This window comes from Limanda limanda, chromosome 16 (assembly GCF_963576545.1).
Source record: "Limanda limanda chromosome 16, fLimLim1.1, whole genome shotgun sequence".
NCBI classification, from domain to species: Eukaryota; Metazoa; Chordata; class Actinopteri; order Pleuronectiformes; family Pleuronectidae; genus Limanda; species Limanda limanda.
Genome location: NC_083651.1, coordinates 331154 through 346153, shown reverse-complemented (window position 1 = coordinate 346153; position 15000 = coordinate 331154). Strand labels below are relative to the sequence as shown.

The 15000-nt window shown below is 46.9% G+C and overlaps 2 protein-coding genes across 4 annotated transcripts in view; both read right to left on the bottom strand.

The window, feature by feature from the left end:
- Positions 1-2057, bottom strand: part of gtdc1 (glycosyltransferase-like domain containing 1) — an 18092-nt gene extending 16035 nt beyond the window's left edge. For 2 of the 3 annotated variants that reach the window (XM_061088947.1, XM_061088948.1), the window contains exon 1: positions 1417-2057. In XM_061088947.1, the coding sequence (XP_060944930.1) occupies positions 1417-1485 (69 nt within the window). In that variant the 5' untranslated portion in view covers positions 1486-2057. The remainder of the gene's footprint in view (positions 1-1416) is intronic. The other variant, XM_061088949.1, reaches the window with a different exon arrangement.
- Positions 2058-2101: 44 nt separating this feature from the next.
- Positions 2102-15000, bottom strand: part of zeb2a (zinc finger E-box binding homeobox 2a) — a 26415-nt gene continuing 13516 nt past the window's right edge. Inside the window, exons 2-9 of the mRNA XM_061088941.1 lie at positions 12822-13076; positions 11529-11591; positions 10853-11110; positions 10073-10287; positions 7895-8000; positions 5651-7569; positions 4717-4897; positions 2102-4314 (exon numbers count right to left, since the gene is read on the bottom strand). Coding sequence (XP_060944924.1) covers positions 3722-4314; positions 4717-4897; positions 5651-7569; positions 7895-8000; positions 10073-10287; positions 10853-11110; positions 11529-11591; positions 12822-13076 — 3590 coding nt within the window. The 3' untranslated portion in view covers positions 2102-3721. The remainder of the gene's footprint in view (positions 4315-4716; positions 4898-5650; positions 7570-7894; positions 8001-10072; positions 10288-10852; positions 11111-11528; positions 11592-12821; positions 13077-15000) is intronic.

Here is a 15000-nt window from a genome sequence, read left to right as displayed (position 1 = left end):
TCCACCTGAGACAGAGTCCACCTGAGACAGAGTCCACCTGAAACAGAGTCCGCCTGAAACAGAGTCCGCCTGAGTCAGAGTCCACCTGAGTCAGAGTCCACCTGAGACAGAGTCCACCTAAGACAGAGTCCACCTGAAACAGATTCCACCTGAGACAGAGTCCACCTGAGACAGAGTCCACCTGAAACAGAGTCCACCTGAGACAGAGTCCAGAGACAAAGACAGAGTCCACCTGAGACAGAGTACACCTGAGACAATGACTGTGGACTATAGTGGACCTGATGCTGGATCCTGATCTTGCTGCTAACCAGAGACTATGATGCAGCAGGACTGCTTCACATACAGTATTGAAGTTATCCTTCAACATGTTTCCCCTCATCATTGCTGCTGAAACCTTTCTCCTGATGATGTTCTCCTCTACACATCTGTGTCACTTGTGTCCGTCCTGGGAGACGGATCCTCACATGTGTCTCTCTGAGGTTTCTATGTGTGTTTACCTGTTAAAAGAGTTTTTAGTAGTTTGTCCTGACTCTTGTTGAGGGTTAAGGACAGAGGATGGCTCACCATGTTAAAGCTCTATGAGACAAACTGTGATTTGTGAATATGGGCTATACAAATAAAGTTTGATTGATTGATTGATTGACCTGAGTCAGAGTCCAGCTGAGCTGTTAGCTGATAGCTCTGTTAGCTGTTAGCTCTGTTAGCTGATAGTCCAGTTAGCTGTTAGCTCAGTTAACTGTTAGCTCTGTTAGCTGTTAGTTCAGTAAGGTGTTAGCTCTGTTAGCTGATAGTTCAGTTAGCTGTTAGCTCAGTTAACTGTTAGCTGTTAGCTCAGTTAACTGTTAGCTCTGTTAGCTGATAGTTCAGTTAGCTGTTAGCTCAGTTAACTGTTAGCTCTGTTAGCTGTTAGCTCTGTTAGCTGTTAGCTCAGTTAACTGTTAGCTCTGTTAGCTGATAGTTCAGTTAGCTGTTAGCTCAGTTAACTGTTAGCTCTGTTAGCTGATAGTTCAGTTAGCTGTTAGCTCAGTTAACTGTTAGCTCAGTTAGCTGTTAGCTCTGTTAGCTGTTCGCTCAGTTAACTGTTAGCTCTGTTAGCTGATAGTTCAGTTAGCTGTTAGCTCAGTTAACTGTTAGCTCAGTTAGCTGTTAGCTCTGTTAGCTGTTCGCTCAGTTAACTGTTAGCTCTGTTAGCTGATAGTTCAGTTAGCTGTTAGCTCAGTTAACTGTTAGCTCTGTTAGCTGTTAGCTCAGTTAACTGTTAGCTCTGTTAGCTGTTAGCTCTGTTAGCTGTTAGTTCAGTTAACTGTTAGCTCTGTTAGCTGTTAGTTCAGTTAGCTGTTAGCTCTGTTAGCTGTTAGCTCAGTTAGCTGTTAGCTCTGTCGGTATAAACACCCCACCTAACTGACGGAGCCTCACCGGGACACAGACAGCGGGCACATCGCACTCATATGACGGGAAGTGACCCGGTCTCACCTCGGCCTCCATGAGTCCAGCTCCAGGACCGGTTCGCTGCTACACGTCCTCACGTCGTGAGGGGTCCTGGAAGACGTTCTGTCCCCGCCCCCTGCTCTGTGTCCCCAGTGAACTGTGGAGCCAACACTAACCATGAGCTAACCATAAGCTAACCAAGAGCTAACCATAAGCTAGCCATAACACTAACCATGAGCTATTCATAAGCTAACCATGAGCTAACCATAACAATAATCATGAGCTAACCATGAGCTAACCATAAGCTATCCATAAGCTAACCATAACACTAACCATGAGCTAACCATAAGCTAACCATAACACTTACCCTAACCATAACACTAACCATGAGCTAACCATAACCATAACACTAACCATAAGCTAACCATAACACTAACCATAAGCTAACCATAAGCTAACTATGAGCTAACCATGAGCTAACCATAACCATAACACTAACTATAACACTAACCATAAGCTAACCCTTACCATAAGCTAACCCGACACTAACCATAAGCTAACCCGACACTAGCCTGACATTAACCCGACATTGCATTCCTAGCAGTAGTAGAACTAATTGTAGCAGCTTCACCTTGAACACTGTTAATTCTGACACACACACTCACACACTTCCTTGAAAAACACAACTTTATTAAAATTTAACTTGTTGATTCTACATTTATTCTTGTTCATTTCCAAGAGACATTAAAACTTCAATAATAATACTTCAGACATTTAATACTTTTACATTTTAGAACTTCCTGTCCCCTCTTCAGTGGGATGAGGTGGATTTAACTTTTAAAAATACAGTGTTTCAACAATAATCGTATCAAAGGTTCCTCGAATTTAGTGGTTAATTGTGGTTTGAAAAAAAAGAGAAGAAAACAAAGAAACAAATACAATTTTCTGTAAAGATCTGTAATCATAATTTTGTTCCAATAGTCAATGACAGAAACATTTAACTAAAATATATCTATTTGTGAGGAACTGAAATACTGTACACTACAGTATGAAATAAATAAAATGAGGAAATATAAAATGAGTCACATAAATAAAATGGTAAATTCTCAAATAAAAAACTGCAAAAGGGCTCGAGCCCAGTGGGCGAGTTTCTGATCTCCTCCCTCTCCCACGCAGCTGTTCCATCAGATGGACGTGCGAAGAAAAATTCCACAAAAACTCAAATATAATACTGACAAAAATACTGTTGTGGAATAAAACCAGGGAAAATACAGAGAATTGCACAAACATATGTGAACTAACTAAGCTTCTTCTACTTGTCTAATAGTGACGGACCAGAACCAGGATGAATGTTCTCCAGAGTTCCTCCTGGAGGACACTGTACAGGGATGGCACTTTGCAGATTAATGCAGAAACAGGGAACAGGTTTGCATATAAGGCTTTTCTCCTTTTTATTTCCTTTTCTCGAAAGGGGCACTTTCATTTTCCTGCGCCTCCTCCATCTTTAAGACTCACATCAACAAACACTCAGGTTTAAATGTTCCTTCACATATAGAAAACATCCAGAGGCCCAAAGTTAGTTGTGAAAAATAACAAAAGAGGATAAAAAAGCATCACAGTAAATAAAAAGACAGAAATACAAGGATAATACTGACGGGATGTGACTCCACAACTCTTTCCTCTTTCCTCTTTTATTTTGTAGTGACCCAGGAAGTCCAGTTCAGTTCATTTCCAGGTGGAGTTTTTCTGACACAGGAAGTGAAGAACATGTTAGCACCACACAGCTTTAGGCTTTGAATACATTTACATCATTAAAACAAACATCATCACTACTTTATCTATTTTTTGCATAATGTGGAGTTTTAAACGTGACTGTACAGAGATTATGCAGCCCCCCCCATAAACATCTAATAATGAGCGTAGTCTTTATTCATGAGGAGTAAACTGTTTCACTCTTTCATTCGGCTCCTCACATGTTATTTTCCTGCCTGAGATTAATTGTGTTTGAGGTTATTCATATATATTGATAATTGATTGATTTTGTTTTTTCAATCATGTCTCCTCTGTGCTGTAGGTTTGTCTTTTATTAGATTTCTCTTCAAGTCCTTTTCACAATTCACAAACAGACGAGATCGAGAGTATTGACGTTGATCAGATTAAAAGAGATCATTTTTAGTTTTATAGTTGATAACATATTTATTTCCTAATGTTTCATATAACCCACTGATGATGTCTGCACAGCCTCTTTAATGAATCCCGTCAACACAAATGTTCCAAAGCTATTTGTTCCAGATCAGTCGTCTGTCTTCGCTTCTCGTGAACTCTCGTCCATCGGCTGCGTCGCATCTTTACGATCCTCGTCCTCCGTCGGGTGCATCTGGCTCCTGCTGTCGCTCTCCTCCTCCTCCTCTTCTTCTCTTTCCCTGAAACCTGCTTCCTGTCGCTCTATCACCTCCTCGTACGTCTTCCTGTCCACTTCCCTCAGCTCCCCTCCTCCTCGGCCCTCGCTGCCGTTCCTCAGGATCAGATCGCAGCCGCCGTCCTCCTGCTGTTCATCCAGGTCTGAGTATCCAAGTGTCCCCAGTCCCTGCAGGTAGGCCCTCCTCATCAGCAGCTCGGTGCTCTCCACGCCTCCCACCACCACGCCTCCTCCTCCGCCCTTTTCCCGCGCCTCCCTCTCTGCCGCCTCACGCTCCTCTGCCTCCCTCTTGCAGTACGAGTAGCGATGGTTCATGTGCTGCGAGTACGAACCCGAGTGTGAGAAGCGTTTGCCGCACTTGTCACACTGGTAGGGCTTCTCTCCGGAGTGCAGGCGTGAGTGTTCGATCAGATGATGCTTGTGTTTGAAGGCTTTTTTACAGATCTGACACTGGTGAGGGCGTTTTCCTGCCGAGACACAAGAGACAAGACCAGAGTCAGGACGCCGCAAACACTACACACACGCTTCAGTAGGGACACTACATAGTATAAACACACGCTTCAGTCCTGATGCTGCTCACACACACACACACACACACACACACACACACACACACACACACACACACACACACACACACACTGCATGCATGTATGCGATGCCTCTGGAACATGCTTCTTGTATGTTTCCTGTGAATGTGGACTATCTGTTACTCCCCCGCTGTGAAGAAAGGAACATGTTGACACGGTTTACAGAACAAAACAGAACACAAAGAAAAAGAAAAGACGAGTGGAGCAGCTACACGACTAAAGAACAGAAAGAAAAGGGAGAGTGGGGTAAAAAGAAGTGTTATATATGGTGATATCTACCTGTGTGCTCATATTTGTGTCTTAGGAGGGAACTGGTCTTCTGGAATGTTTTGTCGCACAAGTCACACGCGTACATACCACTTTCAGTCTTCTTCATCTTCTTCCTGCACAGCAGCGAGTCGCTGTCTGCCAGGTCGTCCAGACCCGACAGGTATCCCAGCGTCCCGTCCAGCAGCTCCTCCTGAAACATGAGCACACACGGTTTCATCTGATAATCCACACCTGGCACCCCCCCACCGACTCCGTGATCCCAAGTCTGGACAGAGCTTAAAGACCCGGGTAAGACCCTCATCCAGGAACATATGGGAGTGTTTACACATTCAAAACATATGATCCCCATCACCATGGAGACTACCATCATTCACTTTAAACCATCTCAACACAAGTTGTCTGGATTTGATCTCAATCACTCTGGTCTTTAATACATACTATGTATTATATACACAGTTTATACAAAGTATATAATTTGTATAAAATACATATTACATATGAATACATACAGTATACAATATGTATATAATAAATATAAATAAAGAGGAAAAGAGGTGTGAAGCAGCTCAGACTGAAGGACCGTCAGAAGTTTTCTTTGGTTCCTTCTGAAACTCTACACCAGCGTATTTTGGGTTTTAAAGGTAAATATGAACCTGAACCCAGCAGCCCTCCACCGGAGAGAACCTCCAGCTGCCACAGAGACAAATGTAGAGATCAGAATATTTGTATTTGTATTATCGATATAAAACAGGGAGCTTTTGTCTCTGGCTTGTGTTAGTAGAACCGCGGTGGCGGACGACTTTGCCAGAACCACTAAAACTAGTTGTGTCCAACCACGAACCATCAATAACATGAAAACCTGCAGACCTCTGAGCCTCCATTCAATCTGCTGAACCACCTGTAAATGACTTATTCTGTCTTTAGGTTTGAGGATTATATTTACCTGGAAACATGGTTTTCGTTGATACTTTCTCCTCTGCTGCATTTCAGCAAACGTGGCTGCTCCAGTGGCATAGGTGTAGGCCATGTGGGGCAGGAAGCTCATGGGGTCGAGGGCGGGGTAGGGTCTGAGGCCTGGGATGGAGGCCTGGGCAGAAGACATAAAGCTGGGTGGAGGAAAAGCTCCATGTGGTGGCAGGGAGGTGTAGACTGAAGCGCCTGCAAAGGGATTAATCCCAAAGATTGGACTGGTGCTTTTCTCCAGCTGGTGGACAGAGGTGCCTCCACTTTCAGAGCCTAGTACTTCCTTCTTGATGTTGACCAGGTCTGAAGAACTGGACCCTCGTCCTTTGGCATGTCCGCTTTGCTCGGTCATGAAACCGTTCTGTCTGGGTCGCTTCTCTCCCAGACCTGCGAGCCTCTGGGCCATGTGTTTGGGCAGCGACAGGTCTAGTGGTATATCCCCATGGGCATCCTCTGAAGCTAGGCTGTTTGGAGTGTACGAGCTACTCTGAGAGTTCTTGGAGGAAGTAGAGGACAGGTTGAGAGGTGATGGAGTGTTGCTCCTCAAGTGGTCCAAGGGGTCCGATGGTTTGTCCCCTGCTGTCTGCCTGCTGGCTGTAAACTTGTTCCCCTTTGTGAGTCTGTGGTTGGCACTGCCGTTAGCGAAGCCTCCATGGAAATCAAAGACAGGAAACGCCCTTGGTGACTGGCTCAAGCGGTGCTTCCTGTCTGACCCACTGCAGTCATGAGTGGGCGACTGGTTCCTCAGACTGCCTCGGGGGGGGTTCTGACTCTTCCACTGGCCAAACCACTCCATTACAAACTCTTGAGGAAGACCCACAGCAATCGAAATTTTGAGCAGTTCCTCTGAGTTGGGCTCAGTGTTCATAGCGAAGTAGGCCTTGAGCACAGACACGTGGTCTTTGAAGGGGTTGATGGGGCTGGTCGCCCGCTCGTTAGAGGTCAGCACAGAGGTCATCGCTCCCCTGCGAGCCACAGAGCTGCTCTCGCTCGGCTGCAGGACGGCTCGGATCTCCTCGTTCATCTTGCAGAGGTAGCGCTCGTGTTGATGCAGCGGGATGGGACCAGGGAACGTCTCTTTGCAGTACTGGCAGGAGAAAGGCAGGAACTGGTTCTGGCCATGGGAGAATGTCTCCTCTCCACTGAGATCCATTGATTGGTTTGGTGTCTCCTTCTTAACGTCCATTTGTCTCTTTGAATCATCAATCAGACTTCTTGCCTCGTTGACCTTCTCCAGTGTGTAGTCAATGATGCTCTTTGTTGGGCTGCTGTGGCCCAAGACCTGGAAGCCGGCCTGGACCTGCTTCTGCTCCTCCATCTGGTCACCCAGCTCTTTCATGTAGGCCCTGAGCTTGGAGATCTCCTCTGGGTTGCCATCCGTCTTCTGCCTGCACACCGTGCTGTCCATGATCTGAAGCACCCTTTGGACTTCACTGAGGTTGTTACCCAGAGGCCCGGTGTAGCCCAGCAGGGGGAGCTCAAGTCCCAGGCCTCCCAGGTGTTGAAGGGGGCTTTGGGAGGAGCTGTGTATCCCCAGAGGACTTCCTCCACAGCTGTTGAGATGAACCCCAGACCCCCCGTACCCTTGCTGCGTGGCCATGAGCAGCCGGTACTCGTTGAAGTCCATCGGCTCGGCTTTGATGTCGAGCGGACCCTGCTGATCTGGAGCACCAACCGGTCTGCCAATTTCCAGTTTGTGGCGGAGCTGGGCGAGGGCGGGGCTCTCTGGCGATGAGGTTGTGGAGTTGGGGGAGGAGCCGGGCTTGCCGTTGTTTCCGTTGCGGAATCGTCCGTTGACGGTGATCAGGCCGATGCATTTCTTGCTGCTGATGTGGGAACTGTAGGAGCCGGAGTGGGAGAACCTCTTCTTACAGTTGGAGCACTCGTACGGCTTCTCGCCTGAAACACAAAACCACATCCGTGCTTTATTGTGACATTCATGTTCCCCTCCAACACAAAGAGTGTGTGTGCGTGTACTTACACATACATACATGTGTAAGTACATGTAGTTATGTATGTATGTGTGTATGTATGTATGTATGTATGTATACATACGTGTATGTATACATATGTATAGAAAATGTTGATATAAATATTCATATACAGTATATTTTTGTATATATTCATGTCAGTGCAGAATGTCTTTGTGGACGTTCAGAGATGAGTCGATTGACACTGAACATTGAAGAGGAACATTATGACAGATAAGATGCTGATGACTCACCGCTGTGAATCCGAAGATGCTCCTTCAGGTGATGCTTGTACTTGAAAGCTTTTCCACACTCACTGCATTTAAACTTTCGGTTTCCAGCTTCTTCGCTGAGCGGCGGCTGCAGAGAGAACAGAGAGTGGGAGGAGACACACAGATCATTAAATGGACGTCACCAATTCAAACTTATTCAAGACGGGGAAGAGTCATACGTGAATTCATGAGAAAAAATAAATATAAATATTTTCACTTTAACATTTAACGTAAACAAATAAACCGAAAATGTATGTCATGAGAGGATTAAAGCGGGGATCTATTGTTCACACTTGAACTGGATTCAAACTGGATTCACACTAGAGACAGAGACAGAGAAGAGACAGATAAGAGACAGAGACAGAGAAGAGACAGAGAAGAGACAGAGACAGAGAAGAGACAGAGAAGAGACAGAGACAGAGACAGAGACAGAGAAGAGACACAGAAGAGACAGAGACAGAGACAGAGACAGAGACAGAGACAGAGACAGAGACAGAGACAGAGACAGAGACAGAGAAGAGACAGAGAAGAGACAGAGAAGAGACAGAGAAGAGACAGAGAAGAGACAGAGACAGAGAAGAGACAGAGAAGAGACAGAGACACAGAAGAGACAGAGACAGAGACAGAGACAGAGACAGAGAAGAGACACCGACAGAGAAGAGACAGAGACAGAGACAGAGACAGAGACAGAGACAGAGACAGAGACAGAGACAGAGACAGAGACAGAGACAGAGAAGAGACAGAGAAGAGACAGAGAAGAGACAGAGAAGAGACAGAGAAGAGACAGATAAGAGACAGAGAAGAGACAGAGAAGAGACAGAGACAGAGACAGAGACAGAGACAGAGACAGAGACAGAGACAGAGACAGAGACAGAGAAGAGAAGAGACAGAGAAGAGACAGATACAGAGACAGATACAGAGAAGAGACAGAGACAGAGACAGAGACAGAGACAGAGACAGAGACAGAGACAGAGACAGAGACAGAGACAGAGACAGAGAAGAGACAGAGAAGAGACAGATACACAGAAGAGACAGAGAAGAGACAGAGACAGAGAAGAGACAGAGACAGAGACAGAGACAGAGACAGAGACAGAGACAGAGACAGAGACAGAGACAGAGACAGAGACAGAGAAGAGACAGAGAAGAGACAGAGAAGAGACAGATACAGAGACAGATACAGAGAAGAGACAGAGACAGAGACAGAGACAGAGAAGAGACAGAGAAGAGACAGATACACAGAAGAGACAGAGAAGAGACAGAGACAGAGAAGAGACAGAGACAGAGACAGAGACAGAGACAGAGACAGAGACAGAGACAGAGACAGAGACAGAGAAGAGACAGATACACAGAAGAGACAGATAAGAGACAGAGAAGAGACAGAGACAGAGAAGAGACAGAGACAGAGACAGAGACAGAGACAGAGACAGAGAAGAGACAGAGAAGAGACAGAGAAGAGACAGAGAAGAGACAGATACACAGAAGAGACAGAGAAGAGACAGATACACAGAAGAGACAGAGAAGAGACAGATACACAGAAGAGACAGAGACAGAGACAGAGACAGAGAAGAGACAGAGACAGAGACAGAGACAGAGAAGAGACACAGAAGAGACAGAGACAGAGAAGAGACAGAGACAGAGACAGAGAAGAGACACAGAAGAGACAGAGAAGAGACACAGAAGAGACACAGAAGAGACAGAGACAGAGAAGAGACACCAACAGAGAAGAGACAGAGACAGAGAAGAGACACCAACAGAGAAGAGACAGAGACAGAGAAGAGACACCGACAGATAAGAGACAGAGAAGAGACAGACAGAGAAGAGACAGAGAAGAGACAGAGACAGAGAAGAGACACCAACAGAGAAGAGACAGAGACAGAGATGAGACACTGACAGAGAAGAGACAGAGAAGAGACAGAGAAGAGACACCGACAGATAAGAGACAGAGAAGAGACAGAGACACAGAAGAGACAGAGAAGAGACAGAGAAGAGACAGAGAAGAGACAGAGAAGAGACACCGACAGAGAAGAGACAGAGACAAGTGGTCTTTAAACTGGATTCACTCTTTAAACCTTGAGATGTGATTGTGCTCACAGTCATGTGACCTGGAGATTTAAACGCAGATGAAAACAGAAAGAAGATGGCGGCCTAGCGCAGGTGTACCTGGTCTCTTGGGGCTTTGTGCGAGGTCATGTGACGCTCCAGCTGCGTGCGGTGGCTGAAGGTGTCGCTGCACACCGGGCAGGAGAAGCTCTCCTCGTTCTTCTCGTGTCGATACTTGATGTGTTCCCTCAGAGACGTCAGGCGCTTGTAGCCGCGGTCGCAGTACGGACACGTGAGCAGCTGGGCAAAGTCGTCAGGTGTGCCGGGCGGCAGGTCTGCACAGGTCAAAGGTCAACTGATTTATGACACATGTTTTTTCGGTTACCTGCAGATTTTATTTTATGTGACAAAACCTTTTCTTCTAGTCTAGATGTCTCTGTTCCGTCACACGTCAACACAAAGAGTCATGGGTGTGAAACTGCTCAGTCATAGTCACAAGGTTTCATAACAAAGCTTATTAATGATGGTGTCATCAGTATAGAAACTGACGTGAAGTCGTCTGTAGAAACACGTTTAGTCCCAAAAGGATTTTATCAAGATGTTTTGGGATCTTTGCTGATTTTATATAATTAATTAAATAGATTTTTAACTTAACTTCATTTTTCATGAACATTCAGACTAAATAAATTTTAAACTCATGATTTATTTTATCCGTAGCCATTGTTTCTGAGCACAATGTTTATTGACCTTGTTCTTATGTGGTAAATAATGTGTATTGATATTGATCTTTTCTAGTCCTGACGTCACCTTTAACTACAGTTTAGTGCATCTCTGTGCAGCTCAGGGCAGTTTGGGGTTCAGAATTTCATGGAAGGACACGTTGTTTTCCCGCGGCCTCACCTTGTTCGCTCTCGTCGGGACTCGCGGCCTCGGGGGTCCCCAGCCTCCTCAGCTCCTCCGGGGCCTCGGGGGTCCCCAGCCTCCTCAGCTCCTCCGGGGCCTCGGGGGTCCCCGGCCTCCTCAGCTCCTCCGGGGCCTCGGGGTAGATGATGGCCGTGTCGCTGCGCTGCAGGAACTCGGCGATGGACGCAGGATGAGCTTCCTCCAGTTTACGTTTCAGGAAGAACTCGTCCAGTTGGGAGAGTTCCAGTCGCCTCACTAAGCACAAGAAAACATACGTGTTCATTTATATATAATAATTTATTATTTAATTATTAATATATTAAATATAAAATTAATATTATTAAATATAATACTATTTATATTATATTAAATATAAAATTATTCTGTGAAGATAAATGAAAGTGAACCAGAGAGGATGGAGGGTTTCTGTAAGAACCACTGCACTACGTCTGTATTACCATGTTTGTCTCTCATCATTTTATTTTACTGCTCTGATTTCAGGACGAGTTATGAGCTAAAATTAGGGATTTATATTATAAATGTAACAGTGAAGGCTGAATACAAGTAAGTATTATAATAATAATATAAGTAATAAGTCAATATGTTGATAATGCTCGTATATATATATAAATAAATCTTTTTCATGCGTATGATTGTTCAACATTGATCTCACCTGTGTTGTTTCCAACAGTTTGCACTGACTCCTGCCGTCCGGCTCGTTCACACTTCCTGTCGTCTGAGACACAGAGCAGATCATCACTGAGTCATGTGCTGCAGGTCACAGAGGTCACTAAAGGTCACTGCAGGTCACAGAGGTCACTAAAGGTCACTACAGGTGACGACAGGTCACTGCAGGTCACCACCAGTCACTAAAGGTCACTGCAGGTCACTGCAGGTCACCACCAGTCACTAAAGGTCACCACTGGTCACTAAAGGTCCCTACAGGTCACTGAAGGTCACTACAGGTCACTGCAGGTCACCACCAGTCACTAAAGGTCACTGCAGGTCACTGAAGGTCACCACCGGTCACTAAAGGTCACTGCAGGTCACTGAAGGTCACTACATGTCACTACAGGTGACGACAGGTCACTGCAGGTCACTACAGGTCACTGAAGGTCACCACAGGTGACCACAGGTCACTACAGGTCACCACAGGTCACCACAGGTCACCACAGGTCACCACAGGTCACAACAGGTCACTGAAGGTCACCACAGGTCATTACAGGTCACTGAAGGTCACCACAGTTGACCACAGGTCACTGCAGGTCACTACAGGTCACTACAGGTCACTGAAGGTCACCTCAGGTCACTACAGGTAACTGAGGTCACCACAGGTCATTACAGGTCACTGAAGGTCACCACAGGTGACCACAGGTCACTGCAGGTCACTACAGGTCACTACAGGTCACCGAAGGTCACCACAGGTGACCACAGGTCACTGCAGGTCACTACAGGTCACTACAGGTCACTACAGGTCACTGAAGGTCACCACAGGTCACTACAGGTCACTTCATGTCAGTAAGGGTCCCAACAGGTCACTGAAGGTCACTACAGGTGACCACAGGTCACTACAGGTCACTCAAGGTCACCACAGGTCACTACATGTCACTACAGGTCACTGCAGGTCACTACAGGTCACTGAAGGTCACCACGGGTCATTACAGGTCACTGAAGGTCACCACAGGTCACTGCAGGTCACTACAGGTCACTACAGGTCACTAAAGGCCTGGCATCAAGGTGATTTCATAATAAGACTTTCACTTCTTGTTTCTCCGTCATCTGTCTTCTTATGTTCTGTTTCCTGTTCCTTCCTTCACTTCCTTCACTCTTCCTTCTTTCTTCTCGTTCGTTCTTCATTATCTTTCTCAACTTTAAAACCTTTGTTTCATTTCAAATACTTTTGGTTTCATCGTGTTGCCTTAAAACATCTGAACCTGTTGGATCTGAGATCATGTGATCGTCTCACCGGTGCTGTTCACGTGTCCGTCTCTGAGTCCCGAGCTGTGGCGTTGGTCCGGTTGCCCCCCCCGGCCCTCTGGGACCCCCTGGTACGACAGCAGAGCGTGGGCGACCCGGTTCGACACCTCCAGAGCGGGCCCACCGGGGGGGCTGCCCCCCTCCTCCTCGTCCCCCAATCCTCCTCCATTGTCTTCAGAGACCGGCGTCCTGTCGTCCTCGTCCGTCTCTGAACCCGTCTCCCCCACGTGCTCAAAGTTCAATACTGCAACACAAATACAACCATGGCAGCCAGTTAGACCAGAACCAGGACCAGAACCAGGACCAGGACCAGAACCAGGACCAGAACCAGGACCAGAACCAGGACCAGGACCAGAACCAGGAACAGAACCAGAACCAGGAACAGAACCAGGAACAGAACCAGGAACAGAACCAGAACCAGAACCAGGAACAGAACCAGAACCAGAACCAGGAACAGAACCAGGAACAGAACCAGAACCAGGAACAGAACCAGAACCAGGACCAGAACCAGGAACAGAACCAGGAACAGAACCAGAACCAGAACCAGAACCAGGAACAGAACCAGAACCAGGACCAGAACCAGAACCAGAACCAGGAACAGAACCAGAACCAGAACCAGGAACAGGAACAGAACCAGAACCAGAACCAGAACCAGGGAGAGAGGCCACATCTCTGTAACGTTTCCGTCACATAAAGAGAAACAGCGACTGATTCATGTCACAGCAGACGACAACCTTTCCTCCATCCATCCTGTCTTCTTCATCCTCCCTCATCCTCTGTCCTCTCTCCTCTGTTCATCCACTCTTGTCTCTCCTCCCTGTCTCAATTCTTTGTCCCTCTCCCGCCCCATCTCCTCTCCCCATCGTCTGCCCTCGTTGGAGTTCAGGTGACTCGTCCACATTCTGCCAATCTCTGAAACCTGCTCTCCCCCTTTTCCTCCCTCTCTCCCTCTCTCTGTCTCTCTCTCTCTCTCTCTCTCCCTCTCTCTCTGTCTCTCTCTCTCTCTCTCCCTCTCTCTCTGTCTCTCTCTCTCTCTCTCTCTCTCTCTCTCTCTCTCTCTCTCTCTCTCTCTCTCTCTCTCTCTCTCTCTCTCTCTCTCTCTCTCTCTCTCTGTCTCTCTCGCTCTCTCTGTCTCTCTCTCTCTCTCGCTCTCTCTCTCCCTCTCTCTCTCCCTCTCTCTGTCTCTCTCTCTCTCTCTCTCTTTCTCTCTCTCTCTCTCTGTCTCTCTGTCTCTCTCGCTCTCTCTGTCTCTCTCTCTCTCGCTCTCTCTCTCCCTCTCTCTGCCTCTCATCCCCTCTCTCTCTGTCACCCCCCCTCGCTCTCTCTCTCTCTGTCTCTCACCCCCTCTCTCACCCCCCCCCGCTCTCTCTCTCCTGTGAGTTGATCACCTGAACAGCAGGAGGGAGATAGATGAGAACGATGTCGCTGCCTAGTGGTCGAGAGCAGAAGTGATTCATCGCACACAGGCAGGTAACACACACGCGTCCACATTCTGTGTCTACAGGTGTGTGTCTACAGGTGTGTGTCTACAGGTGTGTTTCTACAGGTGTGTGTCTACAGGTGTGTGTCTACAGGTGTGTGTCTACAGGTGTGTGTCTACAGGTGTGTGTCTACAGGTGTGTGTAGGTTTGATCCGCTGACACACAACCAATCAGTGGCGTCCAACAGTTTCCAACAACGTGATAGGTCGAACAGATTGAACAGCAGGGCTGGGTGGGAGTTGTCATGGAGACCTGATGTCAGACTGACGGGATCTTGTGGTCGACCATTGAGACAAATGAAAGAGTTCCCCGTTAGTGGGCGGGGCAAGTGAAACAAGAGAGCCCATCACTGACACACAAGAACAACTGAACACACATACACACACACATCAGTGTGTTTTTACCAGTAAAGTGTGTTATCAATCAGGTCAAACTGCAGGACGTTAATCCTGGTTAACACCTTGAGTCCCCCCAACACACACACACACACACACACACAGGCAGACACACACACACAGGCAGACACACACACACACACACACACACAGTTAGGAGCTTCTAACACGGGAAACAAACATGAAGAAACTACAACAAATGTCTCTGGTGAAGAAGATGAAGAAGAGCTGACGTGTCAGGTGAAGTCAACATGATCACATGACCTCTGCAGCAGAGGGAACAGGTCACTTC